Source organism: Molossus molossus, unplaced genomic scaffold (genome assembly GCF_014108415.1).
Source record: "Molossus molossus isolate mMolMol1 unplaced genomic scaffold, mMolMol1.p scaffold_m16_p_13, whole genome shotgun sequence".
NCBI classification, from domain to species: domain Eukaryota; kingdom Metazoa; phylum Chordata; class Mammalia; order Chiroptera; family Molossidae; genus Molossus; species Molossus molossus.
The window spans coordinates 46,679,444-46,695,710 of record NW_023425348.1 but is presented as its reverse complement, the minus strand read 5'-3'; the positions used below and the strand labels follow the sequence as shown (position 1 = coordinate 46,695,710).

Sequence of the window (16,267 nt, the reverse complement as noted above, 5' to 3'; positions counted from 1 at the left end):
TAAGATGTGTCAATATAATTTCATTAGTTGTGTAACAAATGTACCATTCTGGTAGGGGATGTTGGGAATAATGCAGGAAGTTATACATTGTGTGGGCAGGGGGCATATAGGAAATATTTGTACCTTCCCCTCAGTTTTGTTGTGAACCTTAAACTGCTCTAAAAAAAAGTATGAATTAAAAAAATTTTACTAGAGGCACTCAGCAACAGATTTAAAGTAGCTGAAGGAAGATCTACAAACTTGAGGATGTAATATAGAAATTGTCCATTCTTAAGAACCAAAAGAATAAAAAAAATGAACAGAGCCTCAGGGACCTGTGGGAATACTATCAAGCATACTGAATGAAATATACAAAACAGAATCCTGGAAAGAGAAGGGAGAAAGAGAGAGAGGGAGGAAAATATGTGTAAAATAATAAAACATTTGAATCTTATAAAAGCACTGATCTATACATCTAAGAAGCTACATTAACTCCAAGTAAGATAAATTCAAAATAATTCACACTTAAACACATCAGAGTTAAACTATTTAAAAACATTTTTTGCTTTATTGATTTTTATAGAGAGAGGAAGGGAGAGGTAGAGAGAGATGGAAACATCCATGAGAGAGAACATTGATTGGCTGCTTCCTGCATGCCCCCCACTGGGGATTTGGCCAACAACCTGGGCATGTGCCCTGACCGGGAATTGAACTGGCAAGCTATTGGTGCATGGATGGTCACTCAACCACTGAGCCACACTGGCTAGGCCAGAATTAAACTACTGAACGACAAAGACAAATAGAGAATCTTGATAGTAGCAATAGAAAACAATTCATCATTTATAAGGGATACTCAATAAAATCAGCTGCTAAAAAAAAAAAAAAAAAAAAAATTCAACTCCTATTGTCTTATCAAACTATAAAGACCAGAAGCAGTAGGATGCATATTCAAAATACTAAAAGGATAAGTCTGTCAACAGAATTTTATAACCAGAGAAACTACCCTCAAAAATAAAGGAGAAATTAGAAATACCTAAATAAATCAAAACAGATAATTTTTCACTAGCAGAACTCTCCTGTAAGAAGTACCTAAAGTTGTCCTATAGGCTGACATGAAATAACAGACAGTTACTTAAATTCATACAAAGAAATAAAGGGTACCAATAGAAGTTGCTTAAGTATGGCTTAAATGTATTTATAGCCCAGCTGGTGTGGCTCACTGGTTGAGCATCAACCCATGCACCATGTCACCAGTTCGATTCCTGGTCAAGGCACATACCTAGGTTGTGGGTCCAATCCCCATTGGGGGCATGCAGGAGGTGGCCAATCGATGTTCTCTCTCATCAATGTTTCTTTCTCTATCTACCTCTTCCTTCCTCTCTCTCTAAAATCAATGAAGAAAAAAACCTTAAAAAATGTATTTATGTTATAACTCTTTTCTTACTCTATCTAATGGAAAGACCACTGTATAAAGTAATGATTATAAAACTGTGTTGATATGTGTATCATGTATAAAGCTGTAATTTGTATGACAATAATAGTACAAAGGAGTGGGAGAGAGAATGAAGCTATACTGGAGTAAAATTTTGAACACTATTAAAACTCAGTTGGTATCCTGGCCGGTTTAGGTCAGTGGTTAGAGCGTCGGCCCACAGATCGGAGAGTCCCGGGTTCAGTTCCCACTGAGGGCACGTGCCTCGGTTGCAGTTTGTCCCCGGCCCTGGTTGGGGTCATGTGGGTGGCAACCAGTCGATGTGTCTCTCTCACGTGGATGTTTCTCTCTCTCTCTTCCCCCCCCCTCTCCTTTTCGCTCTATCTGAAGATACATGCAAAAAAAAAAAAAAAAAAAATGTCCTCAGGTGAGGATAAAAAAAATATATAATACATAAATAAATAAAACAAAAACAGTAAGAGAACTGATGAAACAATTAGGTTAGAGAGGAAAGAAAAGAAGAGCTTCTGCAGCGCCCTGTATAAATAAATAAACAAACAAACAAACAAACAAACAAATAAATAATAAAATCCAAATGTTCATTGATTTAATCAGAACCCATATGATCATTTCAATTGATGCAGAAATATTATTTGAAAAAATCCAAATTCATGATAAAAAAATTTAAAACAAGCAATGAACAAATTAGAAATAAAAGGAAAGTTTCCCAACCTAATAAAGAACATCTATGAAAAGCCCACTGCTAAATTCATACTCAATGCCAAAAGGCTTTCCCCCTAACATCAGGAATAACACAAGTATATCCACTCTCATATCTATTCAAAGATGTACTGAGGGTTGTAGCTAGGGCTATTAGTCATGAAAAAGAAATGAAAGTCATCCATATTGAGCCCCGGCCAGGGTGGCTCAGTGGATTGAACATCACCCCATGGACTGAGGGGTCTCCATTCGATTCCCGGTCAGGGCATAGGCCCAGGTTGTGGGCTTGATCCCTAGTAGGGGGTGTGCAGGAAGCAGCTGATCAATGTTTCTCTCTCATTGATGTTTCTAAGTCTCTCTAAAAAAATCAGTAAAAACCTATTTAAAAAAGAAAGTCATCCAGTGGATAAAAAAGCTGTGACACATATACACAATGGAATGCTATGCTGCTGTAAGAAAGAAAGATCTCTTATCCTTTAAGATGACATGGAGGGATCTGGAGAGTATTATGCTAAGTGAAATAAGCCAATCAGAGAAAGACAAATATCACATGATCTCACTTATTTGTGGGATATAATGAACAAAATAAGCTGATGAACAAAATAGACGCAGAGACATGGAAGTAGAGTTTAGACTGACGAACCTCAGGGGAGGGGGTGGGGGAGGAGGAGGGGAGAGATAAACCAAAGAACTTATATGCATATATGTATAACCAATATGGACAGATAACAATGCTGGGGGCGGAATCGAGAGGAGGGTTGCATTGGGGGGAAAAGGAGAAACATCTGTAACAAAAATAAGTTAATTAATTTTAAAAAAGTCATCCATTGAAAATAAGAAATAAAACTATTTCTATTCACAGATGATATAACAATGTATATAGAAAATCCTAAGGAACCCACAAAAACATTATACCACTACTACTGAGTTCAGCAAATTTGTAGGACACCAGAACAATATATAAAATTCAATTGTATTTCTATACACTAGCAATGAACAATATAACAATGAGTTTAATATTACAATTTCATTCACAATAGCATAAAAAAGAACAAAAACAGTCATTTTTTTTCTTTGTATTTCTTTCTTTCTTTTTTTCCTCACCCAAGGACATTTTTTGCTTTTTTTTTTTTTTTTTTTTGGAGATAGAGCTGGAGGGAGAGAAGGAGGAAGAGAGAGAGAGAAACATCGATGTGAGAGAGACACATGGAGTGGCTGCCACCCACACAAATCCAACCGGGCTGGGGACAAACTGCAACCAAGGTACATATCCTTAGCGGGAACCAAACCCAGGACTCTCTGGTCTGCGGCAGATGTTCCAACCGCTGAGCCAAACCGGCCTGGGCTAAAATACACTTAATAAAGTAAAAGACTTATACACTGAAAACTATGCAACATTGCTGAAAGAAATTAAAACCTAATAAATGGAAAAACATTCCATGTTCATCAATCAGAAGACAATATTTTTCAGAGGATAATTCTCCCCAAATTGGTCTATAGATTCAACTCATTCCTTTTTTATTTTATTAAAAAATATTTTTTTTTCTTTATTGATTTTAGAGAGAGGGGAAGGTAGAGGGAGAGAGAGACAGAAACATCAATGAAAGAGAATATCAATTGGCCACCTCCTGTACCCCCCAGGGGGATTTGGCCCACAACCTAGGCATGTGCCCTGACTGGGAATTGAACCAATGACCTCTTGGTGCATGGGTCAATGTTGAATCACTGGCCCTGGTCAGTTTGGCTCAGCGGTTAGAGCGTTGGCCTGCGGTCCAGAGAGACCTGGGTTCAGTTCCCGCTATGGGCACGTATCTTGGTTGCAGTTTGTTCCCGCCCCTGCTTGGTTTGTGTGGGTAGCAGCCACGCGATGTGTCCCTTTCACATTGATGTTTCTCTCTCTCTCTCTCCCTCTCAGTCTATCTGAACAAAAAATGGAAAAATGTCCTCGGGTGAGGATAAAAAAAAAAAATGTTCAACCACTGAACCACACTGGCTGGGCTCAACTCAATCTTTTATTAAATTACAGCTGGCTTTTTTGGAGAAATTGACAATCAGAGCCTAAAATCTATATGGACATGCAAGAGACCCATAATAGCCCAAACAATCTTAATGAAGAACCAAATTAGAGGACTCACACTTTCTGATTTCAAAACTTACTACAAAGGCCCTGACCAATGTTGGCTCAGTTGGTTGAGTGTCATCCCTTACACCAAAAGGTTGCGGGTTCAATTCCTAGTCAGGGTACATACCTAGGGCGTGGGTTCAATACTTGGTCAGGAGGCAACCGATCGATGTTTCTCTCTCATACTGATGTTTCTTCTCTCTTCTCTCTCTCTTTCTCTCCCTATACCTCTCTCTAAAATCAATAAACATGTCCTCAGGTAAGGATTAAAAAGAAATTACTACAAAACTACAACAATCAAGACCAGCTTGGCCCTGGCCCATGAGGCTTAGTGGTAAGAAAGTCAGCCCAGGAACCAAAGTGTCTTGGGTTTGATATCCAGTCAAGGACACATACCTGGGTTGTAGGTTTGATCCCCACCCTGACAGAGGCGCCTGTGGGAGGCAACCAATAGATGTATCTCTCTCACATCAGTGTTTCTCTCTCTCTCTCTCCCCCCCTCCCCCTTCTCTCACTCCCTTCCACTCTCTAAAAAAAATAAAAAAAAAATCAATGGAAGAAATATCCTTGGGTGATGATTAACAAAACAAAACAAAAAAGACAGCCTGGTAGTAGTGAAAGGATGGATATACATATCAATGGAATAGAACTTAGAGTCCAGATTTTCTACAATGGTGTCAAGACAATTCACTGGGATAAATGACAATTCAAAGAATAGTATTTTCTAAATATGGTGCTGGGACACAACTGGATAGTCACATGCAAAAAAATTATGTTGGGCCCTGGCAAGTTTGGCTCAGCAGTTAGAGCATCAGCCTGTGGTCCAGAGAGACCTGGGTTTGGTTCCCGCTAAGGGCATGTACCTTGGTTGTAGTTTGTCCCCGGCTCTGGTTGGGTTGTGTGGGTGGCAGCCACTCGATGTGTCCCTTTCATGTCGATGTTTCTCTCTCTCTCTCTCTCTCTCTCTCTTTCTCCCTCCTACTCTATCTAAACAACAACAACAAAAATTATGTTGGACCCTTATTTTACTCCATACATAAAATGAATCAGAGACCTAATTCATAAGAGCTAAAACCATTAAAACTCCTTAGGGCAAGAGCTTTATTAGGCAATGATTTCTTGGTTATAAGAGCAAAAGCATAGGCAACAAAAGAAAGAAAGAAAGAAAGAGGTAAATTAAATTACATCAAAATTAAAAACCTCTGTGCATCAAAGAACAATTATAGTGAAAGGTAACCTAAAGAACAGGAGAAAGTATTGCAAATCATATATCTGACAAGGGGCTAATCCTTCAACTCAACAACAAAAAATGTATAACCTGATTTAAAAATGGGGAAAGGACTCGAATGGACATTTCTCCAAAGCAGATGTACAAATGACCAACAAGCATATGAAAGCTTGCTCAATATTACTAATCACTGGGGAAATGCAAATCAAAACCACAATGAGATTTCACCTGATACCTACTAGGATGGCTTCTATTTTTTGAAAAAAATCCAGCAGAAAATAACAATTGTTGGTGAGGATAGGAAGAAATTGGAACTCTAGTACACTGCTGATGGGAATGTAAACTTGTGCAGCTGCTATGGAAAAGAGCATGACAGTTTCTCAAACATTAAAAATAGAATTACCACATGATCCAGCTCTTCCGCTTCTGAGTATGCACCCAAAAGAATTGAAGGCAGGGTTCTGTAGAGATATTTTATTTTATTTTCTTTCTTTTTAAAAATTGATTTTAAGAGATAGAAGAAGGGAGAGGGAGAGAGAGAGAGAAACATCGATGAGAGAGAACATTGATTGGCTGCCTCCTGCATGCCCCCAACTGGGGATCGGGCCCACAACCTGGGCATGTGCCCTGACTGGGAATCGAACCAGCGGCCTCTTGGTGCATGGGTTGATGCTCAACCACTGAGCCACACGGGCCAGGCCTGTAGAGATATTTGTACACTCTTGTTTATAGCAGCATTCTTCACAATACCAAGAGGTAGAAGCAACCCAAATATCCACTGATTAGTAAATGAATAAATAAAATGTGGTATATACACACAATGAAACATTATTCAGCTATAAAAAGGAATGACATTCTGATATATGGATGAACTTTATGAATATTATGTAGTCAAAGAAGCCAGTCACAATAAGACAAATACTGTATGTTACTACTTGTAGAAGGTATCTAGAGCAGTAAAATTCATAGAGACAGAAAGTCAAATAGTGGTTGCCAAGGACTGGGGGAAGGAGGAAACAGAGTAGTTGCTTAATGAGAACAGAGTTTCAGTGTTACAAAATGGAAAAGTTCCAGATATTAGTTGTGAAACAATATGAACGTACTTAACAGAACAGTACACTTAAAAATGGTTAAGATGGTACATTTTACATCATGTGTATTTTACCACAATTTTGAAAAGGCTATCAAAAATTGCTTAATTATTTTTAAATTTAATTTTATTTTATTTTTAACTTTATTGATATACTAGAGAGAGGAAGGGAGAGGGAGAGAGAGATAGAAACACCAATGAAAGAGAACACTAACTGGCCACCCCCTGGGGATGGGGCCCACAACCTGGGCATGTGCCCTGACCGGGAATCGAACTGGCGACCTCTTGGTGCACGGGTCAACGCTCAACCACTGAGCCACACCAGCTGGGCAGCATTTAAAGAAATGTTATGTGGTGAGATATTATCATTTCTCAAATCTGAGGCAATTTTTCTCTGTGACCCTTGACTTCTGTACCTTAACTTCTACCTATGTCCACCTCATTGCTCATAAATTAACATGATAGTTGTCATTTAAGCCTACTTGGTATGTGCCAGGCTTTTCCAGATAAATTCTCAACAATTTTCTGGTCAGCCAGCAAGAGCTTTGCAAGGTTTAATGACATTTCCCAAGGTTTTTTAAAGGGTAGAGCTGATGTTGGGTCCCATGTCCTGATCCTAAAGCCTGGGTTTTCCCTCCACACCTCATCCCCCTCAAGTTAGCTTTATCCTAACAACCACTTGTAGAACCTCAACATTTCAGATTCCCCTAGGAGATGAGTGGTTCTCTAGATTTTGATGAATGTTGGGTGTGTGGATCCTGGAATGAGTAAATGAACACAGGGAGGGATGAAGTCAAACAAGATTGGCTAACTTGACGGTGGGGTCTAGAACGGAAGGAAGTTGGAAGCAGAACATGCTAAACGCAGGATACTTTCTGTGCATAAGCACTTTCAGAGCTCTCATAGTGTATCCTGCCCTGAGGACAGAGACCAGAGGGGACAGTCCAGGAGCTGTTGCCAGAGGAAGGGGACAGTCCAGCCACAGCAGTGTGTGCGCCCATCAGCAAAGGAGGCTCAGGCAAGATGCCCTCAGGAAGGAAGGGTGACAGGGACACTGGGGCAACTTGGTGGGTCTGTGTGTCAGGGCCAGGCATGTCTTTCTTCAGAGAGGTCACTCTGGCTCCTGTGGGGAAGGTGACTTGAAAGAAAAAACATTGGAGGAGGGAAGACCTGACCCCAGACCAGAGCCAAGGGAAGTGAATTATAGAAAGGTTTTTGAAAGAACCCTTGCCAGGGCGTGGTGATCAATTGCATGTGGGAATGGTGAGGGAGAGGAATGGCTCTTTGTCATCAACTCAGCACTCCATCGACTGAGCCCAAAGGACAGATCTGTAATGGGTGGGAGTGGGGGTGACCTGCCATCCTGGACAGACAAGAGGATTGTCACTTTTGCCAGGTGCCTCCCATGACACTCAGTGCCTATTTGGTAGGCTGGTTAACATGGGAGACTTTCATGTTGTTCTTCTGGTCCAAGGGTCTGCATATGTTTCTGAGGTTTCAGGCTGCAATCTGGTGCTCTAGTCCAGCTCTCAGAGGGCTGAGGGGGCCAGAGTCACCGTGGGGTGGAGGGAGGACTCGGTTTTCAGGAAATAGAGAAGGAAAAAGTCGGAGGGAGCAAAGCTGTTTAAAAACCGCCATTTTGCCCTGACCAGTTTGGCTCAGTGATTAGAGTGTCAGCCACAGACCAAAGAGTCCCGGGTTCTCTTCTGGACAAGGGCACTGTACCTCGGTTGTGGTTCATCCCGGTCCTGGTTGAGGTCATGCAGGTGGCAACCAATCGATGTGTCTCTCTCATATCGGTCTCTCTCTCTCTCTCTCTCTTTCTCTCTCTCTCTCTCTCTCCCTCCCTCCTGCTCTATCTGAAGATAAATGCAAAAATATCCTCGGGTGCGAATTAAAAAACAACAACAAACAAAAAAACAACCACTCTTTCCATTTCTGTGTCATTTAACCAAACATGGTCCTGTTTGTGTAACATCCCTTGATCCTCGTGCTGATTTGGAGAACTCAGCTGAGCAGGGCCACTGCCTTCCCCAGGAAAACAGGGTTTCTAAGCTGGCATGGGAACCGGGTGATCCAGGGTCTAATGGCTGAGCACTTGCTGAACACAGGATAAGGGTGCTGTGTGTCCCTGGTCCTTTTCAGGAAGTAGGGATTTGAACTACTTAATTACTTTTTTTCTTTAATCCTCACTGGAGTATATTTTTCCATTGATTCTTTTAGATAGAGTGGAAGGGAGAGAGAAAAGGAGGGAGGGAGGGAGGGAGGCAGAGAAAGAGAGAAACAACAGTGTGCGAGACACATATCAATTGGCTGCCTCCTGAACGACCTGACCAGGGACCCAGATCACATGCAACCAAGGTACGTGCCCTTGACTAGGAATCGAACCAGACACTTTTTGGTCTGAGGACTGATGCTCTAACTGCTGAACAAACCAGCCATGGCTTAATTACTTTCTTAATTTTTTTTTCAGGTAAAGCCCAGACAGAAGGTGTGGGTGCAAAACAGCTTCTCCAACTGGGAGTCAGTCTCCCAAGGTCCACCTACTGACCTTGGGATTCCCTTCTGAACCCTCCAAGCCTGGGGTGAGGAGAGCCCCCTTTTCCAGTGTCATCTACCTCAGTCTCAGGGGGCCTCAGGACCCCAGCACTGAAGGAACAGGGTCTGACCCCATCCTTCACTGTGGAGATGGGAAGACTGAGTCGGGGTGAAGGGAGCACCCTGCATCGGCTCTCTCTCCTCAGGCCTTGTTCTCCTTGACCACAGCTTCATCTGTAGGGACACAAAGACATGGCCTGGAAAGGGACATCGCCTCTGCTGCTGCTGGTCTGGTTTGCAGCCTCCATGTGCGGTGCCAGAGACAGGACAGACCTGCTCAACGTCTGCATGGACGCCAAACACCACAAGACAAAGCCAGGCCCTGAGGACAAGCTGCATGACCAGGTGTGACTGCAGTGTGGTGCTGATTGGGGACGGGACCGGTGCTGACAAGGAAGATGACGTTTGGTGGTGGGGCAAGGGCTGAGGGGTCAGGCAGCCCATACTCTGAGTTATCGCTGAGAAGATCAAGGTTGGGAAGTGGTACAGGAGATTTTGAAAGCGGCCTCCTCAGAACAGGATATCATATCAGCAAAAATATGGAATAATCATTTATCAAGTCCCTATTAGGTGTCGTGTGTTTTCTGTACAATATTTATTTTTTTCAGTGGTATTTTGAGGTAGGTAGATGACATTTTCCACATGACACAAATGAGGAAGCTGAGGGCCAGAGGAGTATATGGACACACAGAGGAACTGGGGTGAACCTCCTGGGGTTTGGGGAGGATGGTTTTTCCTACTTCCACTGTGTGCCAGTCCATGCAGCGCTGTGGGCAAAGGAGAAGGCCCCTTATGACTGTGGCACAGGGCAGAGACATTGCCCTTTCACACATTCTATAAAAATTCATGCCACTTGGTTACAATCCTTTTAGACTCATGGCTCCTTTTTATGACAAAGATTGTTTAGACTCTCTTTTCTATCATGGAATGAACTTCAAAGCTAACAGAATCTATTTGCACATTTAATTAAAAAATATCAGCATAAGTACCTGTAATGCAAAGGAAAAGCAAAGAGAAAGTAATTTATAATAAAATAACTACATTTCAATATGTCAGTTCTCTGGTATGGCTACATTGGAAGTCATTGTGAAATAGCATGTGTTTCTTTTATTCACAAAATCACTATGATTGGGGCAGCTACAAATGAAGATTGATATAGGTGTATTCTATTAGCAACATAAATGCTATATGATACTCTAAGCAATGTTGCCATTGATGACCCACTTTTCTACAATAGTGATTAACTCCAGTAATGCAAAGCATCTAGTACAGCTTTCCATTTCATGGTTTTTGTTTCCTGGAAAATCTGGTCTATATTAAAAGCACTAAAGTATGGTATGTCTATATGTAGGATGTAGTTCAGTTTAGATCAGGAAATCATAAATATGTTTTTCATTTACTTTTGAAAATTTTTGTATTTTTTCACATCGAGTGACTGCCTCCCACATGACCCAACCAGGGCAGGGGACAAACTGCAACTGAGGTACATGCCCTTAGCAGGAACCAAACCCGGGTCTCTCTGGACCGCAGGCTGATGCTCTAACCGCTGAGCCAAACTGGCCAGGGCTCATTTACTTGTTTTTAGTAGATGTTTCTGTGGGCCTACTGTGTGTCTTGTACTGGCCTAGTCACTGCAGGGGACACAAATCTTAATACTTGCCAAGAATAAGGTTATTCACCATATATTATTGCATCACTCACTTTGTATCTTTTTTTTTTTATCATCCTCACCCAAGGACATTTTTCCATTCTTTGTTCAGATAGAGTGGGAGGGAGAGAGAGGAACAGAGAGAGAGAGAAACATTGATGTGAAAGGGACACATCGAGTGGTCGCCACCCACACAACCAACCAGGGCCGGGGACAAACTGCAACCGAGGTACATGCCCTTAGCGGGAACCGAACCCGGGTCTCTCCGGACCGCAGGCCGATGCTCTAACCGCTGAGCCAAACCGGTCAGGGCTCACTTTGTATCTTTTGAAAAAATTTATTGATGTTAGAGAAAGGGACATTGGTTGATTCTTTTTTTTTTTATCCTCACCCGAGGATATTTTTCCATTTTTTGTACAGATAGAGTGGGAGGGAGAGAGAGGAAGAGAGAGAGAGAGAGAAACATCGACGTGAAGGGACACATCAAGTGGCTGCCACCCACACGACCAACCAGGGCTGGGGACAAACTGCAACCGAAGTACGTGCCCTTAGCGGGAACCAAACGCGGGTCTCTCCCGACCGCAGGCCGACGCTCTAACCGCTGAGCCAAACCGGCCAGGGCAATTCTTCTTCTTTTTTTTTTTTTTTTGACTCCTCACCCAGGACACTTTTCCATTTATCTTCAGACAGTGTAGAAGGGAGGGAGAGAAGGAGAGAGAAAGAGCGAATCTGCATGAAAGAGATACATTGACTGGTTGCCTCCCGCATAACCCGACCAGGGCCGGGGACAAATCACAACCGAGGTACGAGGTACGTGCCCTCGACTGGAATCGAACCCAGGATTCTTTGGTCCGCAGTCTGATGCTCCAACCGCTAAGCCAAACCGGCCAGGGTTCATTGGTTGATTCTTATATGTGCCCTGACTGAGGACCAACCCCACAACCTTGGTGTTTCAGGGTGAGGCTCTAAATAACTGAACTACCCAGACAGGGCCCTTTCCTCTTTCACTCAAGTTGTCACCTTCCAATGAGGCTTTTCAAACCACCTTATTTAAAATGTCAACAATCACACCATTCTTCTCATACCCATTCCCTGCTCTAAATTCCCCTATATAATTGATCATATCCTTACATATCATATTTTTCTCTCTTACTGTCCTACTGTCTGTCTTCCCTGACCAGAATGTAAGATCCATGAACACGTATTTCTGTGTTGTCAGCTGTCTTCTGTCTAGAACAGTGACTGGCATAGAATAGGTACTCAGTGACTATTTTTTTAGTGAATAACTGTAAGAACTTTTATAAAGTGTTAAGGGTTGTATAAATGATAGTTGATTGTCTTCTCAAGATAGGGTTTCTCCCAGGCTCCCACAACCCCCTGATCACATTGTTGCAATTGAGTATTTCCCCTAGATGGGAGTTCCTGAAGGCCAAGGAGAGAGAAGTCCTCACAGTGAGCATTTCTAGGGCACCCTACCTGGAGCTGGAGAGCAAGAACCAAATGGGGAGAGGCTGGGGGTGGCAGAAGTGTGTGGCAGGGGAGGGACTTAGTGCTGTGTCCTCCCACCCAGTGCACTCCCTGGAGGGAGAACTCCTGCTGCTCTGTCAGCACCAGCCAGGAGCTGCACAAGGACAACTCCCGGCTCTATAACTTTAACTGGGACCACTGTGGCAAGATGGAGCCCGCCTGCAAGCGCCACTTCATCCAGGACAACTGTCTCTATGAGTGCTCCCCCAACCTGGGGCCCTGGATCCAGCAGGTACAGGTGTCTCCCTCATCTCATCCCACTCCACCCCAGCAGCCTGCCTTCCAGTTCAGTCAAGGCTGTGGCTGCCAACACACCTGGCTGAGAGGAGCCTTCCTATCCCACCTCTCACCCAGGTGAACCAGAGCTGGCGCAAAGAACGTTTCCTGAATGTGCCCCTGTGCAAAGAGGACTGTCAGAGCTGGTGGGAAGACTGCCGCACCTCCTACACCTGCAAGACCAACTGGCACAAGGGCTGGAACTGGACCTCAGGTGAGAGCCTGGCAGGTGGAGAGATGGACATGGGGTTTGGAAAAAGGCAGTTTGAGGATTTGGGATTGGGTCAATGCTTCTCAGGTAACCAGGAGCTGAACTTCTGTGTCTGTCCTCTCTCCTTCTGCAGGATCTAACAAGTGTCCAGCTAAGGACGTCTGTCGCACATTTGAGTCCTATTTCCCCACTCCCGCAGCCCTGTGTGAGGGCCTCTGGAGTCACTCCTACAAGGTCAGCCAATACAGCCGAGGGAGTGGCCGCTGCATCCAGATGTGGTTTGACCCAGCCCAGGGCAACCCCAACGAGGAGGTGGCGAGGTTCTATGCATTGGCCATGAAATCTAGGGCCGTGCCCCATGGGGTTGGGCCTCTCCTTCTCAGCCTGGCCCTGATACTGCAACTCTGGCTCCTTGGTTGAGTCCAGCTTTTCACAGACATCCCCTCTGTCTGTCCCCAGCTTTGAGGACCTGTTTGAGCTCAGTTCAGGTCCACAACTGAAGGAGCCCTAGCATGCCTCCATCCATTACCCATCTCTCTGTCAACCTGTTCTTGTTCCAGGGTGGTGCTTGGGATTTCTTTGGCAGCCAGTTCTAATAAACAGATAGACATATTCATGTCTGATGAATTATTTTTGTTGAGAGTTTGTGAGTAGAGGAGAGATTCTTTAGCTTTTGGATTCCTTCAGATTAGAGAAATGAAACCTGGTTTCAACCTCAGCTCAGCTACTCAACTATGTGAACACAACCAATTGTTTGACTGCTCTCAACCTTATTTTTTTTTGTCTGTTTGTTTGTTTTTATGATACGTACCCCTAGCGGAAACCGATCCCAGGACTCTCTGGTCCGCAGACCGATGCTCAACTGCTGAGCCAAACTGGCCAGGGCACAACCTTAGTTTTTTTCCTCATTAAAATGGGGCTAATAATCCTTCCTTCCTTCAGGATTGTGAAATATAAAGTTGTTGCCTACAAAACATGTGAGTCCCATGTCTGCACATTAATAGTTCTCAGGGATCCTGTCACTCTTGTAGCCCCCAAGTAAGAGGTAGGTCTAGGACTTCATTATTTATATTGGTCTGCAAATATGCCGTTTCCCCAGGCCTTGTCTGTCAGCTTCTGTGCTCAGCTCTGCAATGAGAAAGTTGGGAATGCGAGTCCAGGGGTGAAAATTAATTTACACATAATATGGACTGAAAGGGCAGATTTGGGGCTTGGGATCCTCAGAGGAGGAAGACAGAGAACCAGGAGGGCAGTCTGGGAGGTTCCTGGGGAGGAAATACTCAGGAGCCTTGAACTGGTTCAGCCAGGCTGTGTCCTGGAGGTGTGGCTGGAAGAGGGATGGAAACTCTTACCTTTGTCCCCATCTGGGAATGGTAGATATGCCTACTCTGGAGGGTTGGTCTGTCTTTGCATAGCCCCAGGCAGCTGGGCCCAGGCAGTTGATCTCTGGGGCTCCCATTTCCCCTTTCCTCATGGGGAAAGCTTTGTCTCCATACTTAGACTGCAGTTATCACCAGAGAGGCACGGGTACCTGCCGGAGAACACCGGGCCGGTGACTGATCAGGCTAGAACTAAAATACGTAGTGTGAATACTCCTAGTCCAGGACTCTCCCTGCTGCCCCTGGCTGCCCTCTTCTGGCAGACTCACCATCCCTCACACCAAGAGGTGACAGATGAGAGAAGTCAGGCACAGATTGGCGGGCGAGCTATTGGGTTCCTGTAGGAGCCTGGAGGCACTGTTGGGTTAGTGGGAGGGTCTCTCAGTGGTTCTATTTACCAAGTTTAGAAGGCCCCACAGAGCCCTCTCCACATCTCAGGCTTTGCTCCAGCTGGATTAAGTCACTGCGTATTTGAAATAGAGTAAGGAGTTCGTCGAAACTGACTCGGACACTCAATTCAGCAAAGCGAAAGTTCTCTCCCAGGTTAAAGGGGAACCCGCCACAGCGCTCCAGGAGTTGGCGGCAGTGGGAGCCTGGATGCAGGCCTGCGCCTTTAAGGAACTAGGGGGCGGGGAGGCGGGGCAGGAAGCGGACTCCCTGGAGGCGCCGCCAGGGGCTAAGTCTTTTTTGGGGGGAGGGGGGCCGAACATCCCTCTTATGGGCCCGCCCACTTTCTGAGCTCCAGGTCGCTGTCCCTCACTGGGAGGGAGGGGAGGGGGCCAGGGGGGTCGGTGCAGACCCGGTTTGGGGGCCTCTCCACTCGGCATCCCGCCTACAAAGGCTCAAGTTTGGTGACTTGGAGGGAGTAGCTGGAGCGGGGGCGGGGCCGGGTGCTAATAATACTCGTCTGTACAGTCGCCGCGCTTTACAGTTTACACAGCTGTCACCTTCGGTACTCCTTAATTAATAATAAAAATAGCCGCCGTTCGGGAGCGCCTACTGGATGCCAGGCCCTGTGCCGAGAGCTTTACAAGCACAGTCCCATTGAGTCGGCCCTCGTAACATTATCCCCACTTTACAGAGCGGGAAACCGAGGCTCGGATTGGTGCCGCGAGTTGCCCGAGGTCACTAGGCGGGTCAGCGGCTCCGGGATGGAGACGCCGGGCCCGGGGAGGCGGGGCGCGGGCGCTACCCCCGGCTCAGCGGAGAGCCACGGGGGCGGAGCGGCGGGCGGGGCGGAAGGCGAGGGGGTTGCGGCGGCAGAGGATGGCCATCTTAAGTGGCCGCTGAGAGTCTAGGGCCGCTTCCCCCGGGAAAGGGGCATCGGAGCAGCCCAGGAGGTGGGGTTCTGCGCGCGGCGGCTGCGGCTCTGGGGAGAGGTCGGGAGCCCACGGGTTGGAGGGAACTTTTTCCTAGACGGTCAAAGGGAAGCCTGGTTTCGGACTGCTGAACCCCTCAAGGCCCGGGCCTGTGGGGAATGGTGGATGGTGCCAGGGAACTTGGCCGAGAGGGGGGAAGGGCTCTGCCCGGGCTGAGAGGGGCTGCCAGGGACCATACGTGGAGTTTCGAGGACACTGAACCTCGTGAGGGGGGTTGTAGGGGTTTGGATCTCTATGGAGGGGATTCTCCCACGGAATTTGTAGGGGGCTGGACCCAGTGGAGTTTAGGGGTTCAGGTCTAAGAGGGGTTGGATTACATGGGAGTTGGGGGTCCGAGGCGCTCGGACGATGGGGAGAGGGATGGAAGGAAGTTCATAGTGGGATCCATCGCGGGTTTTGGGAACTTGATTCTGTAAGGCTGGGGCGGGGGACAGAATGGAAAGGATTTGGGGTGGAATCAGACGTCTATGGAAGTTGGGGGTCATATTGCAATTATTGAAGGGGATTCATTCTCAGGGGGGCGGGCTGGGATCCCGAACTGCCGGGGCACAGGATGGGGGTACTTGAGCTTCTCTGGGGGGATGGCTGGATCTTCTCAGGATGATGACGGCGGGGCAGAATCATTGTGGGATCTGGGGAGTCCCGGGTCCCGAGGGAATGCGGGGGCGGGGGCCGGCC

At 45.7% G+C, this 16,267-nt stretch overlaps 1 protein-coding gene across 1 annotated transcript; it reads left to right on the top strand.

Annotated features, from left to right (window-relative positions):
• The first annotated feature begins 9,046 nt into the window (after window positions 1-9,046).
• On the top strand, window positions 9,047-13,426 carry LOC118627691 (folate receptor beta-like). The gene is made up of 5 exons (XM_036258155.1): window positions 9,047-9,156; window positions 9,338-9,514; window positions 12,388-12,576; window positions 12,699-12,834; window positions 12,965-13,426. Exons 2-5 carry the CDS (start codon window positions 9,362-9,364, stop codon window positions 13,249-13,251), a joined length of 765 nt encoding a protein of 254 aa, XP_036114048.1. The 5' UTR covers window positions 9,047-9,156; window positions 9,338-9,361; the 3' UTR covers window positions 13,252-13,426.
• Window positions 13,427-16,267: the final 2,841 nt, after the last annotated feature.